This window comes from Dicentrarchus labrax, unplaced genomic scaffold (genome assembly GCF_905237075.1).
Source record: "Dicentrarchus labrax unplaced genomic scaffold, dlabrax2021, whole genome shotgun sequence".
NCBI lineage: Eukaryota > Metazoa > Chordata > Actinopteri > Moronidae > Dicentrarchus > Dicentrarchus labrax.
This window is the reverse complement of record NW_026136715.1, coordinates 21,273,608-21,299,617: the sequence shown is the minus strand read 5'-3', so window position 1 is coordinate 21,299,617 and position 26,010 is coordinate 21,273,608. Positions and strand designations below refer to the sequence as shown.

The following is a 26,010-nucleotide window of genomic DNA, read 5'->3' as shown; positions in this document are numbered from 1 at the left end:
CCAGTGTGTGGGGTTGGGATGTGTGTGTGTGTGTGTGTGTGTGTGTGTGTGTGACAGAGAGAGAGAGAGGGTAACACTTCACTGGAGCTCATGAAGTATACAACCACTAAACTGAATCCAATCTTAGCTCTCTCTCTCTCTCTCTCACAAACACACACACACACACACACACACACACACACACACACACACACACACACACACACACACACACACACACACAACATAACAAATGGAGATGAGGCTGGGAGCTGGCCCTGTTTAGATAAATGTACCGGATACTGCTGCTTCCAAGCTCTAATCTAATGAATGTGTGTTTCTGCTCTTGTGCTTCTATCTTTGTGAGGACCACTTTGCATTCAAGACCATGAGAGTGGGGATATTTTTCAGAAAGTGAGGACATTTTGTCTGATCCTCACTTCAGTGCTATTGCCTTTTTTAGTGTGAAGACTAATGATTATACATGTGTGGTTGTGAAGGTTAGACACTAGTGAATGTATGTTCTGTTAATTAGGGTCCTCACAACTACTGCAATATAAACTACCAGGTAGGAATCAAAAAAATATCTCAATATTTTTGGGATTTTGGCGAAACGATAATCAGCCGATATCCTTAAAATGTGATTAGAATTGTCTGAGCTGCACTTGTGCCACCAAACGCACAGCGCGAGAGAGCCAAAACCATTTTCCGAGCGCCCAGCGGTGTAAAAGTTGAACAGATTCAACTTGAAGCGCAAAAAAAACCACCCGCGACATCTTTTACCGCTGAAGGCGCTTAGCGCTCGAACGCGAAGCCCATAGGACCCACGCCTCGGCACTAAATCATCTGAAGTACCGGTAGCTTCAGGGACTGAGGTGCTGCATTTTCTCTCACCATCGCAACACGCTACTAAACTGTTGCAAGGAGGATGCAGCGAGAGGTCACGGATCACGTCATGATCACGTAGGCCCACTAGTCGTGTGACTGAATCCTGCCATGCTGTAGAGACGCTGCTGCACCGTATTAATGGATGAGGAGTTTCCGCGGCGTTTCATTGTTTTTGTCGAAGTAATTTAAATACTGATAATGGAAATTTGCACATCGTCAAAACAACAATGACGATATTATCGCAACGATATATATCGCCCACCCCTACTACCAGGTACGGCTGGTATATATGGGCTAACAGGGCTAAGCCCCCCCTATCTTTTACAGTAAAGATACAAAACTATTATTAAAAACCTTAGAACATATTGTTTTGAATTTTGGTAGAACCTAGAGGATATATGTGTGCTTGGGCTAAATGTATTTAGCCCAAGCACAGTAGCATAAGCTTCCACTGACTTTTGATTGACAGGTGTCCTGACACGCCCCCTTCATATGCTGCCCATTTGGGCTAAATTCATTCAGCCCAAAGGCGGACCTTCAGCCAATCACAGCGCAGTAGCTACAGTACAGTGACCTTCGACCAATCACAGCGCAGTAGCTACAGTACAGTGACCTTCGACCAATCACAGCGCAGTAGCTACAGTACAGTGAGGCTAGTTCGTAGTATGGCGGGTGTTGGCATGAACATGAACGAGGTGGATTATTTACTTTCTAATCAATTTTCTTTAAAGTTTTTGGAGGAAAAATCGTAATTTTGTGTTACGTGGTTTCAGCCAACGGACTGGCTAACGGCAAGTGTAGCTAGGAATTTTCTGTTTCCCATGTTCGCTGTTTGGAGGAGGCACGGCTTGGACCCAACAAGGAATTGTGGATTTAAAACATTTATCCGACAAAATTAGGAAACATGAATGCAGCATGAGCCACATTGGAAATAGCGTAAAGTTGTCATTGCTGGGTAAAGTGAACATTGCCTGTCAGCTTAATGAGGGTCACCGCATCGCTGTACAGATATACAACAAGCTGGTAAAGAAAACCAGGCATTCACTATCACGGATTGTTGACTGTATTACATTTTGTGGGGACACAAGCTCGCCCTGCGGCGTCTGATTAATCTCCCACTTCACTCCAGCGGCGTCCAGTTCTCTTTTCTAGACAGTCAATTAGCCGATCACCTGTCAAACACACAGGTTGCAACGCCGCGCAGGATGCGGGGCTCTGATAATGTGTCAGTAGCCGCACAGTACACTTTGAGAAAGCCAGGCACTTGTTGTCTTTGCATGTGCACATTACCCAATGATCTGCAGGGAGACACTGAAAGATGAGCTGATGGTGAGGTACAGCAGGGTGGAGTTTGACATGGTGATTAACCTGTTTGCGTCATAGAAAGGCCGTCGATGTGAGCTGCGTTTTAAATAAGGTATGCCAAAGCTCTGAAACAACTCTCTCTTCTACAAATAATTATTTTTGCTTTGGTTTTGTATATTTATTTCTGGTACATGGTGTTGCAAATTGTTGCTGGTACTTTTCTATAATGTAGTTGTAGCGCAATTGGCATGTGCTGATGTGTACAAATGAGAGAGAGATTGTTTTTGGCATCAGGTCATTCTTTTGGGTTTGTCTCCCCAGTGTTGCCGTAGAGCCCTTGCTATAACAAAGTATGCAATGTTGTTGCTGTAACTTGATGTGATGCTACTGTTGCTGCTGCGTGACGTATTCATGAGTGTAATGCATTTGTTAGCCCACCCACCCAAAATCTCCACCAGTCGTCACTGTATACTATAGTATATGTCTGTGAGGGAGTGAGGAAGCACACACACACACACACAAACTCTGCAGTAGCAACGTATGATGTATCTATAGTACAGAGATGACATGTATACAGTATATATGATATACAGATCATATCCTATAGGAGGTAGTACTGTGAAAAACTGAATGAATGAAAGAGGTGAGAAAGAAAAGGAAGAGGATATCAACATAAATGAGGGTAAAACTGAACAAGAGACAATTTTAAGAGAAATTGACAATACTAATAATTAGATTTACTGTACTGTACTTTACTGTTTATATTACAAATGGCACAGACTCCACACTGGTGCCATATGTAGCACAAATATTATACATAGCAACATAAAGCTGACTGCTTTAAAGTCACTGCTGTTCTGGTCCGAGCTCTCTCCTTATTTGGGCAACCAGCAACCAGAACGAGGACTCCAGGTCCACACTACTTTCAGTCTTTGCTAAGCTACGCTGGTGTGTATTTCTCATCTAACACCTGGTAGACAAGTACCTAAGACAAAAACAAGCATATTTTCCCCCTTTAAGCAAACTGTTCACTCAAATTACAAACAAACCTTTTTTCTCACTTTTAAGACCTGATTGAGAACGTAAGTGTCAGATATTTTATAGTTGGCCCTTCAAGGCAGAACAGCTCATTCTCTCTGGAAATATGCTGTGTTGACATCATGAGAATCAACTATCAACTATTTCCTCTGTGTGTGTGTGTGTGTGTGTGTGTGTGTGTGTGTGTGTGTGTGTGTGTGTGTGTGTGTGTGTGTGTGTGCGTGTGTGTGTGTGTATGTACATGTGTCCAGATGTCTGTAGCCTGTGGGAATGAGAGCAGTGTGTGAGTGGGACAGGAAATGATGCCAGATATTCTCATGGAGATTCTGACAGTCATACAACTGCTGAATCCCTGTAAAACAAACACACACACACACACACACACACACACACACACAACACACAAGCCAACACACACAAAATATCTTAAACAACACAAATAAGAGCATGTGATGTACACAAGGAGATGTTTTTGACACAAAATATTCATGTGACTAACACATTTTCACAATCTTCCTATTTTTCTATTTCCCTGAGTTCTCGTGTGTCTTTCTTCCATCTGTCTTTATCACTCTCACCAGCCCCCATATTCTCCCTCGAGGAGTGCTAAAGGCAAGATGAACAGAAATACAGAAAAGTTTGAGTGAGTGAAAACAGGGTGTGTGAGAGTTCATGTGTGGGTTTTAGTCTGTGTGTGTGCGCATAAGTGTGTGTGTGTGTGTACACACACACGCACACATGTGAGTGAGTCATCAAATCAGGGCCTAAAGCATCAAAAGTAGTTAAGCCAATTTTGTGTAAAGCAGCTCAGTGCTGAGCAGCTCAACAAGTCATGGTCAAGTTGGGCCGTGGAGTTCAACACAGGTGGCACTTAACCTTCCAACGGTGAGAAAAAATCTCTGAAACATCATGTATTTGTCATAAAAATAACGACCACATTTGTCTAATATAATATAGGCATTGTTTTTCACTTACTCAGAGGGTAACACCGCTGGCTTAAAGGTCCAGTGTGTAACATTTAGGAGGATATATTGTCAGAAATGGAATATAATATACATAGGTATGTGTTTTCATTAGTGTATAACTACCTGAAATTAAGAATTGTTGTGTTTTTGTTACTGAAGAATGAGACATTTTATAGATCCTCTTCCATCCTCTTCCACCATATTGAACCAGCATGTTTCTACAGTAGCCCAGAATGGACTAAACAAACACTGGCTCAAGATGAGGCATAACACGTTTTTGGCTGTCATTGTAGTTTCACTTTTGAGCTTGGTGAGTTAAAGGTGTTCCAGTTGGTTGCAATCTGCAGTCTTATCACTAAATGCCACTGAATCTTACACACTGGTCCTATACCTATCTTAGGGCGAACAATGTGATAGCTGCTGAACTGCTGTCTCTTTTCAACCTGTACTAGTGTAATTGTTTTTAACTAGGTGCCCTTTAAGTTGTATGTCTGTATTAGCTTAAGTTAAGTGTAATGTCTTGTTTGTGTTAGGTTAATTAGGGACCGAGCCAGAATCCACTGGGAGGTCCCTTTTGTTCTTGATAGAATTCTTATTATTTTTCAGAACGTTGACTGCATTTGTGACCCCCTGAATATATACGAAAGCTCAATTTTATTTGGCAAAGTGGCCAGGCCTGGTGAAAAAATGTTATATTCTATGCGTCGCTTTTGGGTCGGCTACTAGGTGGCGCTACTATTAAGAAAAGTGTTTTTGGCTAATAACTCCTGCATCGTTTCTTGCACATTCAAAAACCTTATATCCACGCGTTCGGTAGGGCTGCTCAATTATGGAAAAAAATCATAATCACGATTATTTGGGTCAAAATTGAAATCACGATTATTCAAACGATTATTAGTGGCGCGGATACCACCTTGAAACACAGCTTGCACATCACATGTTTTTGGTTTTCATCATTTTCTTCAAAACCAAAGTGTTCCCACACAATAGAGCTTGTTCTACCTTTCTTGTCAACCAAACTGCGCTGTAATCCCTCTCTGTCATGTTCCATTCAGACAAGCGTAGCTGGCCGCGTTACCTGTTCCAACGAAAACAACGTGACTGACTCATGTGCAGTGCATGCTGTGGGGGAGGGACGGAAATACGCATGAGCGAAATACGCAGGCTGTGGCTGTGTCCCTGAATTGGGACACAGCTTTTTTCTATACAACGTTGCTATACAACAATTGTTTCCCCCCAATTTTATTAGTTTTGAGATCTTTGGCCCCAAAATCGTAATCATGATCAAATTTTGATTAGTTGAGCAGCCTTAGCGTTCGGTGAATGGAGCTGCATCTCCCTATATAGGCCACGCCCATTTCAGGCTAGAATTTCTTTTTGCTAGAGCGCAAAATGTCCATAAACTACTTTTTTGTGTTCCTCCTATACGCTTTGTCCGATTCGCACAAAACTTTTCACGTAGAATCTGGGGACCGTCCTGGTAAAAAAAGTAATTTTAATATTTAAAAAAATAAGCACGTTATAAAAATAGCACTTCCTGTAGATTTTTTGTCAAAACAGGAAGTGGGACATTTCTCCACATTGGTATGTCCGATTGACACCAAGCTTGGCCCCATAGTTCCCCATGTCTTCCTTAGGCATTGTGCACAATTTAAGGCCATCGCCACAGGGTGGCGCTCTTTAAAATGAAGAAGTTTATATCACCACATCGGCATGTGTGATTAAAACGAAACTTGGTACGATGATTGCCCATGGCTTCCTGAGGCTCGCTAAAAAATATGTCAACAATCCGCCACTAGGTGGCACTCTGGTGGCAGGGTAAATCACTCTGCGGAGACCGTAATAGTTATGAATATGAAATTCACAGGGCACATGTAGACTGGTGCCTGTAGCTCACATACCAGAAATCGTGTTTGTCGTGTTTGTAGCGACAAAAACCCTACAGTATTTCAACAAAGCAGCCCCGGCACCACTCGGTAGGCACTGTAACATGCCGAGACCTACAGAAAAGCCTCTTGGACCCATTCCCCAAACCCCACAGGAAGTCAGCCATTTTGATTTTCATTTTCACTTTCAGCAACTTTTTTCGCGTTGTATTTGAACAAACTCCTCATAGGGGACTTATCAGATCTACTTCAAACTTGGACAGTACAGTCAAAAAACATTGCTGATTAAAATTTGTGCTATTTGTGCATGTACGTTGAACGGCGTGTCCGTGGCGGGGCGTGGCGTCAAACTTTGATGTACCGCCAGAAGACACAAATTTGCTATAACTTGAGTGTACATTGTCCACTCGACAACAAGCTTGGGTCCATAGTTCCCCAAGTCTTCCTTAGGCATCGCGCACAATTTGAGGCCATCGCTGCAAGGTGGCGCTCTTTAAAATAACTGTAGATGAAAAGTTGTGCCATTTGTGACTATACGTCGAACCGCGTCCCCATGCCGTTGGTCGAATTCTGCCGATTCGCCATAAGACAGATAGCACTCATAACTTCAGTGTACAATTTCCAATGTCCACTAAACTTCACATATTTTGTAACAGTCCCACCCTGAACACGTCCTCACAACTTCAGTGTACATTATCTGATCTCATTGAAACTTCACGTTTGATAAGAGTCCCGCCCTGAACACGTCTACATGACAATATTCAGATATAGTGATAGCGTCACCGACTGGCAACAGGAAGTAAGCGCTGCATGGTGATTTTCATCTGTTTTATGTGAAATTTTCATGTTGTGGTCTGGCACGTGACGCGGCTGCAACACACCCCGAGTTGCGTGGAGTGCGAGGTCCCGCCTAATGCTTCTTGCAGCTTTAATATTTTTGGTTTGGTTTATTTGGTGGCTCAGGCAACAGTTTAGCATGCAGATTAGCTTAACGTAATGTGGTAAACGGGAGGGTATTTTTTTGTGATCAAGTTTTTATTTTTCAATAGTGGACGTTAGATTAACAGAGAATTGGCTGTCTTTACATAATAGGATAATATATGAGTCATTTTAGCTGATAATGGTAGCTGTGGAACAAAAGTGAATATAACCTGCTACGGTGGGTTGTGTCGAGTGTGTGGGTGCAGGTAAAGATGGTTCTGGGACGCTGGAACACACTGTTGAGCCTTCTGGCATTTAGTACCATAACAAATAGTACGTTGGAGACAGATGGAAGATTTTGATGTCCGTTTTTATCATTTAATAGCAAAGCTAGAAAATTTCCCACAACCTTTACAGCTGCTACTTTTAGTATTTATACTATGGACATTCGTTGTTATAATTTTTTTTACTTCTGCTTAAGTTATTTTCCAGTAGAGATGAATCAGTGCTGAGTCATAAAGGCAGGAGCGAGTGTCTGCTTTTATAAAGCTAATGATAAAGCTACCAGAATAAACAGAGGAGTGACTGTGGGAGGCTGGCAAAAGAGAAGCTTAACATGGGCTTAATGCATGCACACACACACACACACACACACACACACACAAAAACACACACCGCATGGTGTAACTTGACCTGCCGTCTGAGTCTGTGGCCCTGGCGGCAAGAGGACACAATCAGCCATGTGTTGTGAGAGAGGTCAGGTTTGTCTCGCTGCAGTGTCTCTTTTTTTTTATTCGGTGTTTATGATTCCCCGTCACTAATGCAGCCAACAGATGCAGACTTCACTGGTGTTTTCCCTCAGGCTTTTTTCTCCATAATGTCTGACCTCACTCTCTCACTCCTTATCCCAACACTACCATTGGCTAAAGATTTAAATTCAAGTCAGACCTCCATTCAGATCAACTAATCCTTCTTGAATACTTGAACACCTTGTCTTCCCCTCCTCCATTTTTGTTTCTGGATCTTTGATATTTGTTAGTTTGTCTCTCTTTTTTTGCATTTCTCTCTGCAAGTCTTTTTTTTTCTTTTCCTCCCCGCCTCATCCTCCCACAATGATTGGTTGATTTGAATTTTCAAACAGTGACCAATCCCCCTTTTTCCTTTCAGACTCAACACACACACACACACACACACACACACACACACACACACACACACACAACACACACACACACACACACACAAACAAACAAACAAATGCTCAGAGACACAGGATGTAGGCTCATCTTTTTTCCTTCCTTCCTTCCTTTCCTCTTCCAAAAAACAACCAGATGGTGAGACAGGAGCTGAGAGACAGACAGCAACAGCCGGTGGAAAGCCCTTAGAGAGTGACATCACAGTCTCACTCTCACACACACACACACACACACACACACACACACACACACACACACACACACACACACACCCCATCTCTCTCTCTCTCTTACAGGGTATAAAGGCCTCATTGTATCCTCTATCACATGGAAAATGTTGGAGGAACGCTGTGAATTTGACAAAGTGTATCCATAGTCCAGGGTCAGCGTGACAAAAAACACACTCAGTGTGTTTGTGTATAACTGGTCTTTATCAGGGATTCCTGAAGTGACTGGGATGACTGGTGTGTATGCGTTCATTGAAGGAAGATTGTAAAAGAGTGTTGTCTATATGTACATTTACTGTATCTGTGTGTGTGTTGGTGTGTGAAATTGGTATGACTGGTCTGTGTGTGTTAACCTATAATGTCCTAATGTGGCGTTCAGTGTGACGATTAGTCTATATATACACTACTCACAAAAAGTTAGGGATATTCCACTTTCGGGTGAAATTTAATGAAAATGTAAAAAGTTGATGCTACAGTGATATTATATCATGAAAGTAGGGCATTTAAGTAGAGAAGTTCAAATTAAGATCACCTGGAAAGGTTATAGTGCATTTTATGTACATTCTGAAATTTCATCCGAAAGCCGAATATCCCTAACTTTTTGTGAGTAGTGTATTCTAAACAGGGAAATTCCTTAAACATACTAGAGGAAGCCTAACCTCACCACAGTCTCGTGACTTCAACAGTGTGAAGAAAATGGGTCATAAGAACTGTCTCGAAATACATAACAAAAACACAGCATGTGGCATATTTAAGGTCCTTCAATCTTGGGTAATAGCTTTTTTTTCTCTGTTGTTTGTGACTTAAGTCTGTATGTCAGCATCAAAACATTCCTAACTACGACTGTGACACTGCACTAAGCTCACAGTTGGGAATGATAAAAAAGGTAACGTTCACGGTTTGATACACACAATGAAAAAAAACTGTGACTCCACAAAATTAGGTGTGCAATGTTTAATTAGGTTTTCAGTTTAAGTGGGTTTTGTGCAAAATTGGAACAATCTCTTAAATTAAAAATCAAGCTTTTACACAAGCGGATATTCATCTACATAAACTAAACTGAAGAATAAAAATGGTGTGTTGAGAGTGGCCTTATAAAGATTAGAGACTTAAATTAAAAATTATTAATCTGAATTAGCTGGTGGGTTAATAGTTTTTTTGTTTGTTGTTACCTAAGAGCTCAGAGCGTTTTGGAGTACAGACCATGTGCTTTAACATCAACAAATTAGCCTACAGCCACACTATGGCCTCTTATTCCTGATATCTCACTTTCTCTGTACTGCCATATAATTATTATTCATATAATATACTGTATCTATAGCATGAACTCAGCTAATCTCAAGCTATGACTCAACTTCAGAACCTCTTCATACTGCACACAGAGCTCCATTTAGCCATTACAGTCAGTCTCACTCAAACACACGAACACTTACTTTGACATCTTGCTCCAGCGTTCGTATCAGTTCTCCATCCACCTGCCCTGTTTGGGCCACGCGGAGAGAGCGCCGCTCTGCCTTCCTCAGCCGGTACTGCAGGATGCGGCAGGTCTTATTTGCCTGAGGTACAGAAAGCAGTGTGAGTAGTTGATGCTATGTGTCATCTGTTTAAACCATCTTTGTTACTCGGCTGTTATTGTGCCTTGCAGCCATTAATGTGACACATAAGACATGCAGTACAAAAACAAGTGAAACAGTAGGGCAAGGCATTTGTTGCTTTTTACTGAAAAAAACATTCAAAATGAATTTTAAAGAGTCATTTTGAATGTCCATGATGCACCTGGCTTTGTCTGTTTTACACATTTAAATTCCAAAACCAAGATTTCACAGGAAATCAGAGCACAGATTCAATGTGTGAGTCAGTCTGTCCGCCCACACTCGTACCTGGTCCAGCTGTTGCCGTAGTTCCTGCAGCTGGTAGACATCTTCCTCCATGTACATGTCCCTCATCTCCAGCATCTCAGACCTCAGCTCCTCCATCTCATCCTGGACACAGTGAAGAAGAGACAGTGTGTGAGTGCTCTGAATGTAACTCAAAGTGCCGACAGCATTATGTGCACACAAGTTGGTCATAAAGGGATTCCTTTAATGTTTAATAGGAGCCATTATAGCTTAGCATCTTTGTCATAAATGCAAAACAACATCTTCCATTAATTACAATTGTAATCCATCCCATCAGTCACTGTTCACTGTCATTAGCCCCCACATCTTTGTCTTCATCATCCTCATTATCAGGATCACCATTAAAACATTAGTGCCTTCTTAAAATGAACTGCTATGTAATATTCTCTAAAGTCAGATAAAAGGGGTCATCAGAGACAGAGATCTACATGTTGTAAGTAGCAGAAATGTGCACTGAGTAATTTAATACGACACTGTATTGATTCTCCTTTCTCTCCCATCCAGGAGGTAGTACAAAGGAGGACAAAGGTCAGGGTCGGGTTATTAGATTACCTTAGAGGAGACTCTTAACAGTCCCTGCAGGGAAACTAAGAGGAAAGGAAATTCCTACACTCAAAAAATAAGGAGTAAAAATATCTGAATAAAAGTTTTCAAAAAGAATTGAATAGTTTTGAAATACCACTCAAAAGTAAGCCAGTCCATATGATTAATTTACAGTAGTGTTGTTATCCACCTCTCTTATAGACTTAGAGAGATGAATTATTCCTTTCAGCCTTACAGCATGAGTTGCATCATCCCTCTGAACTGTATTTAAGGTGCAGCTCTTGTATTAGTGTGTGTGTGTGTGTGTGTGTGTGTGTGTGTGTGTGTGTGTGTGTGTGTGTGTGTGGTGTGTGTGTGTGCACTGAAATCAACCACACCCCACTAGAAGAAGTCTAGGGCTTCATGGGACAGCAAGCATGGTGTTACACAACAGTGTGCTTCCAAAGTTTGTAATGTGTGCATGATGTGTAAGCATAATAAGCAAAAGGAGTGCGAGCGGCTGTAGTAGTAGTGCTGTCATCATTTACTACAGTGGAGAATGTGGGTCAGCCTCTGCAGAGCTCTAAGTGTAGCAACAATGAGCTCTGGGGATGTGTGTGTGTGTGTGTGTGTGTGTGTGTGTGTGTGTGTGTGTGTGTGTGTGTGTGTGTGGTAGGTGTGTGTCTGTGTAAAAAGACACCAAGAAAGGGAGTGAGTGTGTGTGTGTTTGTGTGTGTATGCTGCTACCACCTAAATTATAAACAATTTGTGTAGAGTATGTGTTGTAAAGATGATAATAACTAAAGTAACATGATTTAGTATGCAGCAAACTGTGTGTGTGTGTGTGTGTGTGTGTGTGTGTGTGTGTGTGTGTGTGTGTGTGTGTGTGTGTGTATGATCTCGTGAAAGATATTTGTCGATCAAGCTAAAACAGATTGCAGTAAGAAGCATCTGAATGACACTGACCACTGTGCCACACATCTGCAATACAGAGGAGAAAGGGGGAAGGAAGGAAATGAAAGAAATAAAAAGGAAAGTCGGAAAGATAAAGAAAGAGATTGAAAGGCCAAAAGGAAAGGAAAGAAAAAGAGGAGAAAGGTGAAGAAAGATAAGAAAATTAAAAGAAAAGAACCCAACAAAGAAATTAAAGGAAAAACAAAGAAACACCAGGGAAGTCAAAGGGAGGAAAGGAAGGATGTGAAAATAGAAAGAAAGAAAGAAAGAAAGAAAGAAAGAAAGAAAGAATGAAAGAAAGAAAGGACAGAAAATGGAGCAAGGGAAATTGAAGCAACAGAAAGGGGAAGGGGAAGAGAGAAAAAACAAGGATGGGAAAAACAGAGCATGAAAGAAATGTAGACGGGGAGGGAGATAAAACACGATGGCAGGGAGTGAGAATGTGAGGACACGAAACGAGGGAATCACAAGTTAATGTGGCGAGAGAGTAAGAGGGAGAGGTGGTCCACTGACCTGCTTTTCACAGCTAACTAAAGAAGAAGACGGTTTCTGTCATGCGAGCAGCCAGCCAGTCAGAAGAATGAATCGAAGCCAATCAGATGTCAGATTTTAGTGAGCGGGACTGATTGATGTTAGAAATTAGAGCTCAGGCACATCTGCTGTGATAACGGCCCTCACTACCTGCTGTAGGACTGGGTGAAATATCAACATCTTTGTATCTTCACGCCATGTTTCTAGTGCTATGAACCTGACTCCTGTAATTCCTCCATAGCCATGACTGTGCACTTCATTGTTGTATAAATGAGTAGCAATGGTTGCTGAACATTTGTATTTTGTATATTATAGTTGCAGTGCTGTGCTGCTTTTTAGCCAGAACCTATTGACTGGTTGATTATTTTGACTCTGAAATGATTGAGAAGTACTAATGATGTTCAGTGACAGAAATATGCTTTTATTTGGTCTGAAGCTCACTAATTAACATTGATTATTACCTTTGGAGTCAGGCTAGCTGTTCATATTCACCATACGGAGTCAATCTTCATGTCTAACTCTTGGCAAACAAATCCAAACAAAGTGTACAGTATATATGTATATATACACTATAACATACGGTCACATCTTTGTCACTACATCTTCAACAAACGTGTATTTTTATAATAGAAAGAAAAACAGCCTTAAATTCAGGGTGGTCATAATGCATTTACTTGAAGTTCAGCAAATAGGTCTTTAAAAGTCATATTACCTCAAGATTCAGACATTTGCTTCTATTCAATGCACTGAAAAAAGCATCACAAAGATTCAGTGCCATAGTGACAGTTTAATCAGAGGATACTGGGCAGGTTAACCTTCTGCCTGTACTACCAAAGCAAGTCTTTGCCATGTAAAATGATGTGAATAATAAGAGCTGGCTAACAGTCCTCTATACAAGCTGAGCCTGCACAGATGCTCAACTATTAACTTTAATTTTAGTCACAGGACAGACATTCCTAAAACTTAAAGTCAGAAAGCCCTGTCTTTGTGTCTCTGCCAGGTTCAGCTGCAACATGAGGCCAGCAATAAAGACCCACGTGTTCCTGCTGAGCGAGAGCTGCCCCAACAAGGTGTGTGGATGGTAGCATCAGACAGACAAACAAACCGGTGTCGTCAGATAGCAATTAGTATGTTCAAGCTGTAGCTGTGATGTGTATAAAGATAAAGATTGTACACACTGGAATATAAGAGGTAGTTGTCTTAATCTCTGATTTACCAGTAGCTGCATCAACTTAGAGTGAGCATATTAATATAGACTACATAAAGCTATATAGTTGAAGATAGATAGGCCATGGTGTAAAATATGTGCTAAAAGAGAAAAAGGTTGAACATAACAGGGGTAGGAATAGAAAAACAGAACTGACGAGTGTAAATTAGACTGCAGGGGAGTCTGAAACCTCAGCAGCATGTTGTTCTGATCTTCGTATTACTAACCAGGTGTTCCTCACAGCTGCAACAACAGACACAAGCGGACACACTTCACTGCCAGGCCTCCCATGAGGCTTTAGGGTGGTCCAGTAGGGTAGCTACATGCTGTCCTATAAATTCGGGCACCTCAGCTGTGTGAAGCCATCTACGAGGTAAGTATCAAAACACTGTCGCAGAGGGAAGATGGGGTGGTTCCTCCTGTTTAGCCAAGTGCTGTTGATCAATCACCCTTCCCAATCAATCTCTGACAATTATTGGCTTGTCTGGTAACTGCCAGTTAGTGCTTAGGGACATGCTAATGTAATCGACCAGTCCCCTGATCAATCACTCTCAAGGCAGGATGCACATATATTACATTTCACTGCCTGCACACCTGTGAGAGCTCTGTGAGAGATGCCTTTACTATGAAAATCTGCTCACATACAATCCTACTGTGAGCCCAGCTACTAGTGATGATGCAGTGATAGTCTGGTTTCAATAGCGACGTTTGTACCACAGAATTTTGGTACCGATGTTGCCACTGGTCCGATTTTGTTAATGCATGTTTTTGTCCCTTTCATGTAAAGAAAAAGGGTCTCAATACAAAAAAATACATGAATTTGGAGTCCATGTTGAGTGTTTGACCACACTGTTAAACCACTGCTAATCAAACACCTTGGTAAATTATCAGCATTTCAGTGCAGGCTTTAGAGACTGACATCTATTGGCTTCTGTTGACTACAACGGCATTCTGACCTCCATCATGCAAGCTAGAGGAAACACAGCTGACAACACAGACAAGATCCAAAATGCTACATCCACACTGACACTCTACATGGCACCAGCAGATATTCCATATGAAACATGACAACAATAGGCAACAAGGATGCATGTTTTGCTCATGTGCTACTGAGACTGCAGACTCTATTCATAACATCATCATCCTTGTAGTGAGTAGCCTTGGATGGCATCCAAAGGCATCTCTACACACAGGGATGTCAGAGTGAACTGGTAAACAAACCCAACAGACTTTATAATAAAAACAGACAGCAGGAGGATTTGTTGGTGCATCTTGGTCTAAAGCAAAATGACAATGGCAGTGATTATTAAATATATTTTGTGTATGCTGCCTGTCATTAAATGAAAAACATTTCCCATGGAATCCCTGATGCAGAACCTGCTCTGTCTGTCTGAAACAAAAACAAACCAAAACAGCTTGGGAAGAACTAACACAAGCAATTTCCAAGACATTTAAATCCACATAGTTGCTACAGAAACTATAGGCAACTGGACTTACTTTGAGGTAATCATTCTCGGATCTCAGCTCTTCTATTTCCCGGACAAACTCCTCATGCATGCCGTCCATAAACTCCTCTGTGAGGTCTGAGAAAGCCAGGGATGTGCTGGCAGGCACCCTGCTGTCAAACGAGGTGACCGAGCGCTCATCGCCGGGGGATATGCTCCCTTCCCCGGTCTCCACGGCCAGGGAGAGCCGGTCCTTGTAGTCCCTCTCCGCGGAGGAGCAGCTGGTCTTGGCGGCAGCTTGTTGGCTAGCTCTGTCCGCCAATGCGCCGTCCCTGGGCGGCTTGTCTCCGTCCGGCCCACCGCCCCGGCTGCTCCTCGATTCGGCGTCGCTGCTCACAGCGTCCGTGGAGAGCTTGTTTTCCTCAGAGGCGCAGTCCGATAGCTCGGAGCTGCTGTCGGTCGGGGAGAGCTTCCCTGTGGCGCAGCCTGAGTCCTTGGATAAATCGTCGGATCCGATGCTGGCGTCCGACACCTTCCTCCGCCCTCCGGTGCTTTTGCCCGCTTTGGCCGCCGAGTTCTTGGACAACCCTCCGGCGGAGAAGGAGGACTTGCCCGCCGGTTTGCCTCCACCGCTCCTCTCTGCTTTACCGTCCTTCCCGGCCAGACTCCCCACGGGGCTGCGCCTGGAAATTCGGCTGCCCAGGTGGATGGCTCCCGGTTTGACGCTCAGGGTAGGGGTCCCAATCCCTCCGCGGATCTTCGTGAGCGACCATCCGGGTACATCCTTCGGTCTGGCCGGAGACGGAGCCCGGTTTATTTTCTTCTTCTCGCCGGGAGGCTGAGCGGGCAGCGTCGCCGGGAGCTCCGCGTTTTCAGTCCGGGGGTTGTGCTGCTGCTGCCCGCTGTCCGAGCCCTCCGTCCCGCCTCCGCTTTCCATCTTCTGTCGGAGATGGAGTCTCCGTTCCTTGGGCGAGGCGAAGAAGAGGTGAGTCGGAGAGTTATGGACATCAACCTCCTTTGTTTTTGTCATTCATTCCGTTTAGGCCGAAACAAGAAAAACAGAAATGAAACCTCCTATTTTGGGGAAACAGGGGGCAGAAGTTGGTGTGAATGAACAACTGCAGAGCAACACAAAAGGAGGGGACCCTCACTCCCACCACAATGAGAGCTCCTGTAGAGCAAGAAGCAGGAAACAGTCCAAAAATAGCAAAAAATCCAAAATATAATCCCGTTTTCCACTGTGTGTGCAGCAAAATGTGCAAATGATTCCGCTTTGTTCTGATAAATCCTCCCCTCCTCTCTTCAGGATGGCTGTCTATGACATTAACTAGCCGGTTCCTGCTCCGAGGACTTGTGGGTGAGAAACAAGAGAGGCAGTGTGGTCTCTCCCTTCCTCCCTCCCTCTCTCTCTCTCTCTCTCTCTCTCTCTCTCTCTCTCTCTCTCCCCGCCCAGATAACGGGATGTAGCCCTGGAGGAGAGAGAGAGAGAGAAGAATCTCCTTTCTGCAGCTCTCTGCCGCCACCATTGCAGGATACTGGAAGGACACAAGGAGGAGGCAGAAGAAAACCAGGTAGCCTGCGGATGCTCTGAGTGATGGATGGAGAGCAGGATTCACCATGGCTCGCTATGCATCACTTGGAAGCTCAATAAAGATAAAATGGGAGCTATTGCATTGAAAATACACTTTAAGAGTTTAACGTAGCCTATACGCTGCGGTTCAGTGTTTTGCAGCCCCAAAATGACATGACATGACCATCTTGCTGCTGTCTGCACACTGTCAACATTAATTGTTTATGTTTACTTTGATGGATAGATATTTACATGTTTTGTACATGTCATAGCACAGTTTTTGGAGCCCCAGCTGCAACTTGTGTCCCCAGAGAAGCTTTTCTACCTATTTTTTTGGCGCAATGCCTTCTTGCACTGTATGAAATTAAATCATCAACACAACTTTTTTTAATTGCTGTAAGGACAACAGCATGTAGCAGCTTCCCAACCTGGTCAACAGATGCACACACAATAGACAAAAGAGAGAAAACACGACTAAAAAGAAGGTTGACAAAAAAATCGACTTAAAAACTATATGTGGAATACATGAATACCGTCAATAATACATGAAATACAATACAGTTTTCACAGAATCAGATATACATCACAGTGAACATGAAACCCATAATTAGGTTTGGCAAAAGTGTGTGTCTCATGATTAAATTCTAATAATCCTGTTATGTATTCCTCGAATTTGAGACTGAAAAAGAAATGATAATAAGTGGGGTACTGACACATTTTATTGGCTGATTGCTGATGGGTTGTAGTGAGTACAGTCTTAAATAGCCACAAATCTGTAAATTGTCGCAATATGTCATAATGTCATTTACAGATTTGTGGATATTATTTAATATCCAAATAAATCAAATTACCTTTTGATGCAGGGTTATTTTAATGGTATGTCTGTATACTGACACACAGTTGCTCCCATCATTATTAATTCACCTCCTTTCTGTTGTGGGAGGTCAGAGGGTCACCTGACTCCATGAGGGACCCCATGGTAACACAGTACAGTAAGTCTCAGGTTACCTCTCTCTCAATTCAATTCAGTTCAAAGGGACATTATTGGCATGGGAAACAGACGTATATTGCCAAAGCAAGTGTGAAATAATAACAAAAAGATGTACATTAATAGATTAGAAGACATAACTTAGTGTAAAATTGAGAAATGCTGGCTTGCAGTCAGACAAATGTAAAAACATATAAGTGAGAACTATATAAACACTGTAACTTTAAAATAAATATTTGTTCTGTATGTGTGTACAGTGTGTCTATGTACAGAGATCAATGGTTGTCCTCCAGTGGATGCCCTTCTCCTGTCTTTGTTTTTGTTATTAGCCATATTTTAGTCTACATAGGTGGTTGGACTCTCTCTTTTTCTTTTTCTCTCGTCAGATATCAGCTAGAAAGAAAAGAAGGCCAACAGTATTATTAAAACCAGATACTAAACATGCCTGGCTGATCAATCAGAAGTGTGTCTAAAATGGGGATATCAGTCTCTCACCAGCAGTGGCTGAGTGGGAGGGTGGCTTTAAACTATGAAGTTTAGCTATTAATATACTTATAAGTATAGTAAGAGTTATTGTTTACATTAGACATGAAGCTATAAGGTTTTGGTAGGTATGAGTGAGGTTTAGTGTGTAGGCAGGAATCCAGTACTGATCCTAAAGCCCAACAACCCTCAAAATACAAGACAATATTGTAATGTAACAGAAAAAAAGTCTACAGCTGCTCTGTGAGGCTGTACGTAGGCACCATATGGAACCCTTTATTAATGCTGAGAGGTAATCTAAATGATTTATATTATGTCTAATAGGTTAAAAAAAAAAACATCTGGTCCGTTCTTAGCTTGTAACATCTTTAAGGTTAGGTTGCAGGTTAGGCCTTTAGTATGTGAAGGACTTAACACATTTATTTTATTTGAATGCAACGTTTCCAACTCCCACACTATACAGTAAGAATAAAGGAAGCTTAAGCTTCCACAGTTCTTATGGTCTTGTGTGACAGTCGCCTTCCACTGGCTTAACCAGTTATAATTAGTTTCCCAGTCTTTGTTGTAGCTGTATTTCCCTGGTTTCTTCACAGCCATTGTATAAAAGCCATGTGTTAGAAAAAGCATCTGTCCTGCAGTGATTTGACTTTTGAAAACTAGAGCCAATCGAAATGTGGGGGATCGTCTCAATATGTGGGGGATCATGAATGTCAGAATTTTCTGGAAATCCATCTAATGTGCAGACATTCCTCTAAAAGCCAAAAATGTCCTGCAATATAGAAACCATTAACTTTTTATTACCTCTTTGTTAGACTATGCAAGAAGTTGTGACATCATGAAGTAGCCTACTGTTTAGTTATTAATTCATGAAATGCTTTATTACATTCCCTTATACAACATCTTTCTTGGTACATATGTATACTGAGCAAGTATAGGAAGGATGAAGTTGATGGGTAAAAATGTATTTCTGCTGTATTTTCCACAAGTGAATGTCATCTCCAGCTATTAACAGATGGTTTGTTTTATTATTAAGAAGCAGAGTGGGTCCTCCTCTGATCCCACCTATTCCCTATCTCTAATAATAACCTCTCCATGTGCTGTGTCTCCTCAATAGTATGACTGCATATATAAGCTCTTACACACTATCACATTCCATTATAACTTCCAATATAAATGTAACAGCATAGATTTTCATGTTTACTCTCTGTTCTTGATCTTTTGTTTCAGTTGTGGCTGTTTGTGAAACTGTGATCATCATAAGATCAAAGTCTCATCATCAAAAAGCCAATGCAAGATGTCGATACAGTCTGCGGTGGCAGAATCACCCTCTGTGAATCATTTATGAGCAGAAACACTAGACCAGCAAACACAGAATTAGAGCAGCTAGAATAGAGTTCAGCACTGGTCACTGGCCATTTGTTGTTTACCAGACAATAAAGTGGGTCTTGTTTGATGTGATTGTACTGTGACGATAACCAGACTAATGCATGACTCAAAGACAAAACTGATTATGGTGCCATTATGCTCTCGGTCCACGTTAGGCAGTCATGTATCATTGCCAGGTTTCAACTGGTTGTTTTAACTTGAGAGATCACATGGTTCTGTATGAACAGAGAAAACGATTCCTATACATGTATAGTCTACATCTCAACAGCATAGTGCCATTAGTGCTACAATAACCATTGTCATTGATATATATGGAGCATTATGAGGTCAGAAAATCACCTTTGGCTCAGTTGATCAAAGAACAATTTATATACTGGCTCTATCCTGAATCCAATCTGTGCTGGAGCCTTTCTCTCACACTAAACTGTATTAAAGAAAGAAAAATCTTTAAAGATGATGATGGGTTGTATTATTTTTCACCAAACATTCAATTCTATTCACCCTCTCTCAGTCCTGTGACATTTCTAAATCCCCTGGCAGTGATCTTACAAGATGCTGTTATGGACAGGAGGGGTGAATTCATAATCAGTCTGTAAATCATTCATGGCCAATGATCCTGCAGTGGCAGCCACAGAATTACATCTGATAGACTGTACCTCTCCATTCTCACCGGAAATGCTGAATGCCTGCCAATAACAGGCTCACAATGCATTGAGCAAATCACAGATATCCAATGGAAACTGATTCACTGTACTAATTTACTGCAGCCCATAATCAGCTGGAAAAGTTGAGAAGTCCTCTTGTGTAGGCGAGTTTTATATCTCTAGTTTGTTTTGCTGATAAGAAAAAAATAAGAGGCTTTGTGCAGTTAGCATATAAGCAACTTGGCTAAATGGTGACAGAATCAAACTGACAGTAAGGTAAAATATGTCACAGCACTGTCTACACTGGGTGGTATCTCCCCTCTCCTCTTGTTTTCTCCCCCTTTTCCTCCCCCCCTACAAGTAATTTCCCCACAGGGATTATTAAAGTATTTCTGATTTCTGATTTGGAGAAAAATCTAATTAAAAATACAATTATTGTTAAGCAACAACAATGTTGTAATGCAACATTCATATACATGTGACACTTCTATGAGTTGTCAAAGCAGGAATAGCATGTTTTACTAATAAAGTTAATGATGGCTGTGTTCTATACAAGTGTCCCAGTATGACAGTGAGCCTCCCTGAAACTGAAGCAGCTAAATGGAATTCAGCCATCATTCATTTTATTATTTACACCTGTGTTTTCCTTACTGTCGTGTCAAAATGTCTTCAGTGAAAAGTGAGTTTTGGTCAAATCTTTCATATTGTGCAAACCAGAAGACATTTACATGATCTATGTCATACCGACTATTTTGTTACCCTTCTGAGCATTGCAATTCTATACTCAGATTATACACTTATTAAGTCTCCAATTCAACATGAAATTTTTAATCTGGAATGCTAGAATAGATCTTTGAATCATTAATGAACATGCAGGCCATCAATTGCTGCATATAAGGATATGGTAAAAGGCATTCATTAAATAATTAAGTGCTACACAAACAGCACCCATGTTGGCCCTCACAAAGCCCTACATCAAGTCCTTCCATAACAGCCCTGGAAAAAACACAAGGTAGTTTTTAGCCAATTCACAATACAGTGAAATAACTGCATCAGCAACATTACAACCATCCCATCAATGTTAATGCGGTTTGCTTGTCACTGGCAGCTCTTTGTAAAATGCAAAGTAACATTAATTAGGCCCACTGTCACGAGGACACGGAAACATCTAACACACAGTAATACCTGGATTTTTTAATTTTATTCAACCCTGTCAGCAGAACATGGTGTATATATATATATATATATATATATATATATATATATAGCCATTCCCTCAGAATTCTAGCAATAGCAGCAAGCACATGTGTGGTTTGAACACGCTAAACTCATGTTAGCTTACCGGTAAAATCACTTCAGTAAGAAATACCAATCCAGTAAGCACAAATGTTCCAAATTGAAATTCATGCTTTAAAATATACAAGATTACATGTGCTCTGCAGTCTGCTTGTCTGGGCGTAGAGGCGCTACCAGCCAGTGTGCCACTGTGGCTTTGACACAATGGGTGAATTTGCTAAAACTAGTTTCCAGGTTATTTAGCAAAGCAGATTCTTTTTCATGTATTAATCCAACCTTAGTGACAGGTCTGTAACAAGAGTATTTACAGGATTGATGTTTTAATTCCGCTTCATTACTTGCTTCCTTGATGCCAGTCACTGAAACAACCAGTCATCCGACCTCTCATCAAGAATATGAGTGTAAATGAGGCGATGAGCACCATACAGTCACCATGATGCCCCAAACCACCCCACTGTTGTTTAGGCCTCAGTGGAAGACCAGAGGGAGGAAACCCAGCCGACCAACCAGCAAATACTCGTTAACAATGAGCATATTTTACTAATTATCTGTGAAAACACACCCTGATGTGCCTTTCATTGCTGTCCAATCTGGGTATTAGAGTGTATGATTTCCATTCTGCTTTGCTGAGAGGAAAAAAGGCGATAATAGAAACTTGCTGTCCTTGCAAGTTATCTTCAGTCCAGTAATTAGAAAGCAGTTGGTGTGTGTTGGTGGTTATAAAGATGAGCTGCATCAGCAGTGCCACTGCCACATTCTGCCTGCTGACAGGAGGAGACAGATACATTTGTACTATATCTGCTCTCCTTTTATTTACTTGTTGCTGTATGTTTTGCACTTTCTAAACTAAGAAACATCTAATATAATATATAACATATAATTACCAGCCATTTAATTAATAATAATAATAATAATAATAATAATAATAATAATAATAATAATATGATCAAAACACCTTGCCTACTTGCTCAGAGTAGTAAGGAGATGCTAAGCAGGTGATAAAATGTCTATACCAGGATGGGATAGTATGTTTGCTGCCCGTTTGTGTCTGTTTCTCTAATTTTCTTGGACAAAAATGTTCAAAGAAATTCCCAGTGTGTAACATTTACGAGGATCTATTGGCACAAATGGAATTTACAGTAGCCTAGAATGAACAAATAAAACACTGGTTCTAGATAGGGCCTTTCGCAGTTTTGTGACCACCTTAGTTTCTCCTTCGTAATTAAATGACTGAGCTGTGTTTAGTTGGTTGCAACTGGTTAGTTGGTTGTTTGACATTTTGAAAAATATTTGTTTTACGGTCAAACAGAGCCCAGCTAGCAGGTTCTGCCTGTTTCTGTTAAGTTAAGCTAATGGCTGCTTGCAGTAGCCTTATTTAGATTTTCTGCACCTACATGAGAGCGATATTGATCTTCTCACAGCAAGACATAAACCTATTTCCCAAAATGTCAAACTATCGATTCAAATGTGTCTTTATTTTCTTCAGTTTTCAACACACTTCATGTCTTCACACTATTATTTTTAGCACCATAAAAAAGTTTCCCAATCATCATTACTGCATATTTCTAATCACTTCCACGTGTTTTATCACAGTTTTACCGAACTGGAGTAATGCTGTGTGGGTGTTTCCCTTCTGCAGCAGGGTTGTCAGGCTCAACTGATTATTTTGAACCCCCCTGTGAGAGTCAGAGAGGAATTTTTTTCTCCTGCAAGTAAAATGAGTCTCATGTGGCTCGCTTTATCTGGAATAACAAGTTTCTCCTCAGCTCTCCCTCCCTACTGGGTACAGTAGATGGCCTATATATGATGATATCAAATCACAGACCTCTTGCTGACACTGCTGGATCTCGCCTGGGGTTTTTCAAAAGTGTGCAGTGTGTATATGTGTGTGTCTGAGTGGTCCCATACTCTTATCATTGTTTAAGACCATAAAATAAGGAAAAAAATTAATATCATCATCATCTTGACTTTAAAAAGCCTCATTATTGGATTTAAAATTCAGATTGGCATTTATCAGTTCTGTATCCTGGTTCCTGACCTCATCTTAACTATTTAAAATATAATCCTGTAATCAGAGGAAGATTGAAAGATTTAAGAATATTAATTTCCCTCCCATAATCAGGCTTGAACATTTCCAGAAAACTAAATTGACTGAAATTCTAAATAAACAAATAAATAAGATACAAAAACAAACCATTGACACATGTTCTTGTCCTCCTGTACCCAGTATCTTACAGTGGTGGAAAGTAACTAAGTACATTTACTTTACAGTAACCTGCACATTAGTGGCCTCCACTCAAGGACTACAGATGACTAGCTCTGTCTGGTTCAATACATGTGCTGTGCATTGTCCCTGCTAAATAAACACAAAAATAAATAAGTAGGTTTTGAGGTACACTTTACTTCTCTACTACAACATTCCAGAGGGAAATACTCCACCATATTTACCTGACAGTTTAAGGTAATTGTTTTGATTAAATAATTAATGCAAAATCTAATAAACAAATAAATGATTATACATTATTGTAGATTAAGCTACGCAGCAGTGTAGTTAAAATTAGCCCGACCTTTACCAGCTGCAACAGAGTGATAAACACATTAGTGTAATAATCCAGTAAAATAATATATATTATTCTGAAATGGGACATTCTGCATTATGAGTACTTTTGGCACTTTGATGATTTGATACTTGTACTTTTATTTAAGAAAACCTTTAAATGCAGAACTTTTACTTGAAACAGATCATTTTTTATACTGAGTACTTCTTCCACCACTGGTATCTTGACTATCTAATAGTAATTTTATATATCATGAAAAAGCTTTTATTTCACTAAATACTAGTTTACTTGCTCAGATGTAACGTATACTTCCACATCACACTGGGAAGTTATATAATTTATTCCTCAATTTTACTATAATTTACCTTGTTTATGTTCTATAAAGTTTATTTCCATTATTGTTCCACAATTGAATACAGTACACATGCTTTTATTTATATTCCATTATTAATATTATGTTTGTGGGTTAGCTTTTTCAAAGTGTTTGGTTACTTTATTGTATCAAAACTAATTTAAAATAGCAAGGATTATGAATGCCCAGCTATTAGAGGACATTAAAAAATAATCAGTTATCCAGATTCAGTTCCACATAGAGGGCAGAGTTGATCAATCTTCTACCTCCATCTAGTGGTGAGCAGAGTAACGTACAGTGGCAGACAGAGACCACAGTGTACTGTAGGGGAACAGTTTGGATGATAAAGATCAAAGCATTTGCTTGACCAAAAGTGTTTTTATGTTGGGAGGCAATTTGGCAAAGCAAACAGGAAGCAAACTATTAAAATGTTTACTCTGGTGCAGAGATTGATAAGAACAGATGCAATGAAAAGCAGATAAACTAAAGTTTGCATGCCATTTTCTTTCTGTCATCAAGAAATTGAGATTGTTATTTTCACTTCAGGAATGATGAGTGAGGAATGAGGAAGTGTCATTTACATTACACTTTTTCTTACTCACTAAACAGTACGTGGAAAATGGCCGTTATGCTCAATCTCTGTTTAGTCCGGTGGAATACTTTTTTAAATGCAGCATCACTATTAACACATTCCTTGTGTGTTTGTTTATGTATTATGTATGCTTGTGTGACCATCTATATGTACAGTGCAAGACTGTGTCTTTGTGTGTACGTGTGTGGTTGTGTTCAAGCAGGACTCTGTGTGCCATTGTGAGCCTGAATGGGGACCATTTTCTGCTCCACTGTTCTCTGCCTGTTCCCTCCTACTTGTTCTCATCCCATTCTCTTTTCTTTTCCTCTCATCACACCATCATGGTTGTTATGTAACGGTGGGAAAAGAAACACACACTGCTCGTCTGTCTGATGCTGCCCACAAGAGCAAATTATTATTCCTTTTCTGTGTGCAGTCATGTATAGAGTTCAGTCCTAACAGCAAGAAAAACTGGCACTTCTTTTCTTCTTCTAAGCCCTTGTTGTGCTTCATTGAGATCAATCAACAGTCAATCAAACAGTGAGGGCTGTTCTGTGACACATTTGTCTTTAGTCCATGTGATTTAGCTTATAATCAGCTTCATGAAGGTTGTCACACAAATATAAAAATCTATATTTTTATTATCTAACGATGATGAGGGTCAAAAATGAACATCTGTTCATCCTGACTAATTTACTTACAAACATGTAGGCCCCACATGTGTACTCAGAAAGACTGTCAACGTGGACCATACGCGTAATTCTTCGTCATGCTTGTGTTACTCTCTAAACAGGCAGCCAGCTAGCCAGCTGTATCAAACATATCAATGACTGACTACATAATTGATGAGAGACATAACATACTAGCTTAGCTGATGTCTCATAAACAGGGCTTGAAATGAACACCAGATATCCAAAGGCCAAATGTTATACAGAGAGAACCGTGGAGCAGAACATAACATTTTCTTTGACAAAGTTGACAACTGTGCGCTATCAGAAATTATTTCTTGATGTGTTCAGACTGCCAGAAAAAGCCCAGGTTAGGATATAATGATGCAGATTGTTTAAAAGAATCATATATTCTCCATCATTTTTAGCAATCTTAAGTTCACCAACATTTCACCACCGTCAGCTTCTGACATCCACAGAGCGAAGTGCAAAGATGTGAATTCCAGTCATTCTCATCATGTTCAGTTGATCT

General features: G+C 40.8%; 1 protein-coding gene and 1 long non-coding RNA gene across 3 annotated transcripts in view; one reads left to right on the top strand and one right to left on the bottom strand.

Moving 5' to 3' along the window:
* The window catches only part of soga1 (suppressor of glucose, autophagy associated 1), a 106,729-nt gene extending 90,459 nt beyond the window's left edge, over window positions 1-16,270 (bottom strand). For both annotated transcript variants that reach the window (XM_051424886.1, XM_051424887.1), the window contains exons 1-3: window positions 15,015-16,270; window positions 10,286-10,387; window positions 9,839-9,961 (exon numbers count right to left, since the gene is read on the bottom strand). In XM_051424886.1, coding sequence (XP_051280846.1) covers window positions 9,839-9,961; window positions 10,286-10,387; window positions 15,015-15,992 — 1,203 coding nt within the window. In that variant the 5' untranslated portion in view covers window positions 15,993-16,270. The remainder of the gene's footprint in view (window positions 1-9,838; window positions 9,962-10,285; window positions 10,388-15,014) is intronic.
* Window positions 15,846-19,841, top strand: LOC127377207 (uncharacterized). The gene is made up of 2 exons (XR_007887650.1): window positions 15,846-15,947; window positions 16,269-19,841. It is a non-coding gene; the product is annotated as an uncharacterized LOC127377207 (long non-coding RNA).
* Window positions 19,842-26,010: the final 6,169 nt, after the last annotated feature.